This window comes from Leptosomus discolor, chromosome 20 (assembly GCF_034619465.1).
Source record: "Leptosomus discolor isolate bLepDis1 chromosome 20, bLepDis1.hap2, whole genome shotgun sequence".
Classification (NCBI taxonomy): Eukaryota; Metazoa; Chordata; class Aves; order Leptosomiformes; family Leptosomidae; genus Leptosomus; species Leptosomus discolor.
In genome coordinates this window covers 9,896,773-9,900,655 of record NC_141410.1, presented here as the reverse complement: position 1 = coordinate 9,900,655, position 3,883 = coordinate 9,896,773, and the positions used below count along the sequence as shown (strand labels likewise).

Here is a 3,883-nt window from a genome sequence, read left to right as displayed (position 1 = left end):
CACAAGCTGCGATGAGGGACGCTGAGGGGTCCTGGTCCAGGGGGGTGCAACAGCCGCAAAAGGCCTTACCCAGGTTTGGGGGTCCCTGCCCGGGCAGTGCTCGCCCTTCAGTGTCTGCAGGACCTCCGGGGCGCTACCACCACCGCCGCAAGGAGGGCTGCAGTGCGGCCCCTTCCCCAGGCGTTGGGGGACGGTTTATTTGCCCGTCGGAGCCCTCAGAGAAGAAATCATGGGAAGGCCTTAGAGGACACACAGTGACCGAGTCTGTTCCCTCTCTGTTTGAGATGGAAAAAACCCACAGGAAAGGAGGGCTCTGATTCCAGCTGCTGCCTGCAGAGTGACCCGAAGGGCAAGTTCAGGCTTTACCCCCAGGTGAGACGGTTTTGTGTGGGCAGGAGGGGCAGCACCTGAGGAGACGCTCGATGCGATTCAGCTGAGGGAACCCTTGCCGTTAAGGCTGTGAGGTACTCACGTGATGGGAGGCAGGAAAATAGAGGAGAAGACGAGCTCCTTTTGCTTCACGAAAACTCCCGCTGCTTTACAAGACTAACGTCTTGGTCTTTTTCAGGGGCGCAAGCGGCTGCGTATCGCTCAGAGGGAGAGAACCCGGACAGCAGTTGCACACAAATGCATTTTATTGCTCTCTACAAACACAGAGACGCATACACAGTATGCACGTAAGCCATAGGGCTGTCCCAGTAGTGGGAGAACACTATCCACCATGAATTAAACCACTCAATACAGACAAAAATCATTATTATAATGAAAATGCTAGAAAAAGCATAGCTTACACCCAAAATGTATAACATTGACGAATCAAGCCTTTTACCCACTACCTTTTCTTTAACATAAAGCAGTAACATACTCTTTTTCTAAATCGAAAAAAGCAGCAAAATAGTAGAAATATTCCACATAGTTTCCTAGCTTCTGTTCATCCACCACACTTTATACACTAGGGCTACGAAGGGGTCATCGGGGGGAAATCCAAACCCAAACAAAACCCATTTTTGATGCTGTACAAGTTCTAAGCAAACAGAGGGAAATGGATTTCGACCAAGTGTGCATGAACCAAAGGGCAGTAAATTTATCCTCCGGGGTGACTGAGCAAACAAGGGTCGCTAGTCAAGCCAGAGCAGAGCTGATGGCGCTTACAAGCAACATGGGAGAAACCTCTCCTACAGCAATTCTCGTCCGTCACAACCGTAACACTCACAAAAATACCCTCCTCCGTCTGGAAGACGTTCGCCCCCCGAGCGGGCAGCGTGCTGTGTCCTGTGGTCAGCAGTGCCTACACAGCCTCAGCACCGCCCAGCAGAACGCCTGAACTTTTGCCAAAGGATCCCACAACAGACAAAAGCATGCCGTTCTTTTCACACATAAATAAAACACACGGGGAAATAAAATCCCCTACAGAAGAGAGGATCAGAGCTGGACTATCAGATGCAGTCAGATCCTTCCTCTGGACTGTGAAGGGCAAAGGTCCATGAAGTAAGGACTCCCCCGACTACCAGGGCCTCCAGAGAGTACTGGCGTCTTTCGGAGGTGCTTGCTTCAGGGCGCTGGGGTGCCCAGGGGAAAAGGCGACCTCTGTAGCGGCTGACTGGCTCTTCTGGAAGTGGCTTAAAAGTTTGGTCTGCGTTTCAGTTCGGACTTTATGAAGAGAGAGGAAATGGAAAGCTTCTTGCAGACACCTCGAATAGCCCTCTCTGAAGTCAAACTGAGAGCTTTTATGGAAGGATCCTGCAGCTAGAGAAGGGAAGACAAGAGGGAGGGGGGAGAAAGAATAGTTCAGAGCACTTGTTCGCGGCTAGAGAGACACAAAACTGTCACAGGTTTGCAGTAAGCGAGAGAGTGAAGCAAAATTCAATACTCACTCTTCATCTGCAGCTGGCTCTGCTGTTTCAGGTAGCTGACGGTCATCTCCAGGATGTCGGCTTTCTCCAGCTTGGAGTTGGGCTGGTGTCTCTGAAACTCCTTCTCCAGGAGCAGTTTCAGCTGCTCGATGCTGCTGTTGATCCGGTCGCGGCGCATTTTCTCCACCACCGGCTTCCTCAGCTGTAAAAAGCAAAGGAAAAGAGACTGGTTATGATTAGAAGGATCTTCTCCCGGCCGCGTCACGGGACTGTTGGTGGCCCATCGCTGTCCCTAAACAATGTGGACCAGGTTCTCAGCCGGTGTGACCTGCTATGAGAACAGCTGAGAGCGTGGCTCGAAGCTGCCTTGCTGTGCCTGGACTTACTTTGTTTTTCTCCTTTGGCGTCAGCAGGTTGTCGGGCTCCATGAAAACAGTGCTGGGAGCCATCAGTCCCGAGCAAGGAAGGAAGGTCTCGGAGTGGAAGTCCAGGAGAAACGTGTTGCTGGAAGCTGCCTCTGCCCGGTATTTATACCGCACGGCCTCGCGGAGAGTCTGTGGGTCTCCGGCTCGGTGGCGTTTCCCACACTCTGCAGCCAATCAGGGCGACAGGCAGCACAATAGGAGAAGCATCTATTCTTGCATGCTCCATTGCCGGTGAATAGCCCGGGGATAATGACCTTCTCCCAGATGAGCAGGTGGGGAGTGTGTGGTACGTGAAAGGACCAGAGTTACGTGTCAGGAGCTGGGAAAGAGCCGCCCTTCAATGGGCAAAGGCTGCTGACTAATGCCGCGGATCAATAACGTTCCAGCCGCAGCCTTGGGTTCGCAGGGGTGGAGGAAGGAGGAGGTCAGCGGCCGATGGCGGGAAACCAGCCCCGGCAGGCGGGCTGCGGCGCGGGGCTGCGGCCTCCCCGGGGACGCGCGGAGGCACACGCTCCAGCACGCACAAACCGCACACACGAGCAGGTTCTGGCTGTCCGAGATAAAGAGCGGAATTTCTTTAAATCCAGTCACCGTGTTTGCTCAGGAAGCCCGAGGCGGTTGTTCGCCCTCAGGTGACTGCGACACCAGCTTCGCCCCTGCGCAACAGAAAACGGCTTTTCCAGTTTGCCTTACTGCCAATAGGTACATCTCGTTGTAAGTACACACAGTTACCCAACACGTTTTCTGTTTCGATCTCTGTTCTCTCCCCTTGGTATCTTACACACCTCTTTAGAACACTCCCAGCCATGTCACAAGCACTTTATGTTTCTGTTTTCAAACACCTGCAAGACAAATCCACGAGGAGAAGGATCTCGGAGTGTTTGGGGATCAGTTCAGTCTCACATGCTGCTTTCTCACTTCCTCCCCAAAACGCGTTTTACCCTAATTATTTTCATTTAATCTATGCACAAACGAATGTTGACTGCAGAAGACATTTACGTCGCCCATAAACTTATTAGAAAATGAATTCCTGATTCCTCATTATTCTGCACTGGGCCAAGCTCTGTGTCGAGATGCAGAGTCTTTGCTCAACAGGTGCCTGCAGCTGCAGGAGTTCACAGTCTCGTTCGTACCCTATAAACACACAGCCAGAGATTCACACTGGGAAACCTGAACCAGACCAGCCTGCGTTGATCCAGCCTTCTTCCGAGGTCCCTTCCAACCCCTAACACCCTGTGATCCTGGGATTCTGCCCAGGCAAGTGCTGCTCTCCTCCACGAGCTCTGCCCTCACCTGAACAGCTGAAGAGGGGAGCGGCAGCAGAGCATTTTCTGCGCCGTCTGGGCTGCGTGGAGCAAGGCCAGCAGCGATGCTGCCCCGTTACATCCTACAGGGAGGGCGGAGCGGGCAGGCAGCAGCATGAACCACACATCAAGAACCACGTGTTGTGGTCCCAGTTTACTCCAAATGTGCTGTGTGACCTGATCAGTTCAACACGCTTCTCCCTGAGCATCAGCATCTCCCTCTGTAAGATTCAATACAGGAATAATAATAATCGGATAAATGACTGTCGAGTAATTTATGTCGGGGGATCTCTTACTGTAG

At 52.5% G+C, this 3,883-nt stretch overlaps 1 protein-coding gene across 1 annotated transcript; it reads right to left on the bottom strand.

The window, feature by feature from the left end:
* Positions 1–1,504: 1,504 nt before the first annotated feature.
* LOC104347324 (transcription factor HES-5) lies at positions 1,505–2,302 on the bottom strand. The gene is made up of 3 exons (XM_009952308.1): positions 2,240–2,302; positions 1,875–2,055; positions 1,505–1,746 (listed from the first exon to the last, which is right to left on the bottom strand). Exons 1-3 carry the CDS (start codon positions 2,300–2,302, stop codon positions 1,505–1,507), a joined length of 486 nt encoding a protein of 161 aa, XP_009950610.1.
* Between the last annotated feature and the right edge of the window lie 1,581 nt (positions 2,303–3,883).

What these genes read in the sequence shown, in the direction of transcription:
- LOC104347324 (XM_009952308.1), bottom strand. Translation starts at nt 2,302, where the DNA reads ATGGCTCCCAGCACTGTTTTCATGGAGCCCGACAACCTGCTGACGCCA. An exon ending in CGCCAAAGGAGAAAAACAAA is followed by an intron (nt 2,056 to 2,239) that starts GTAAGTCCAGGC and finishes TGCTTTTTACAG; the next exon opens with CTGAGGAAGCCGGTGGTGGA. An exon ending in GAGCCAGCTGCAGATGAAGA is followed by an intron (nt 1,747 to 1,874) that starts GTGAGTATTGAA and finishes TCCCTTCTCTAG; the next exon opens with CTGCAGGATCCTTCCATAAA.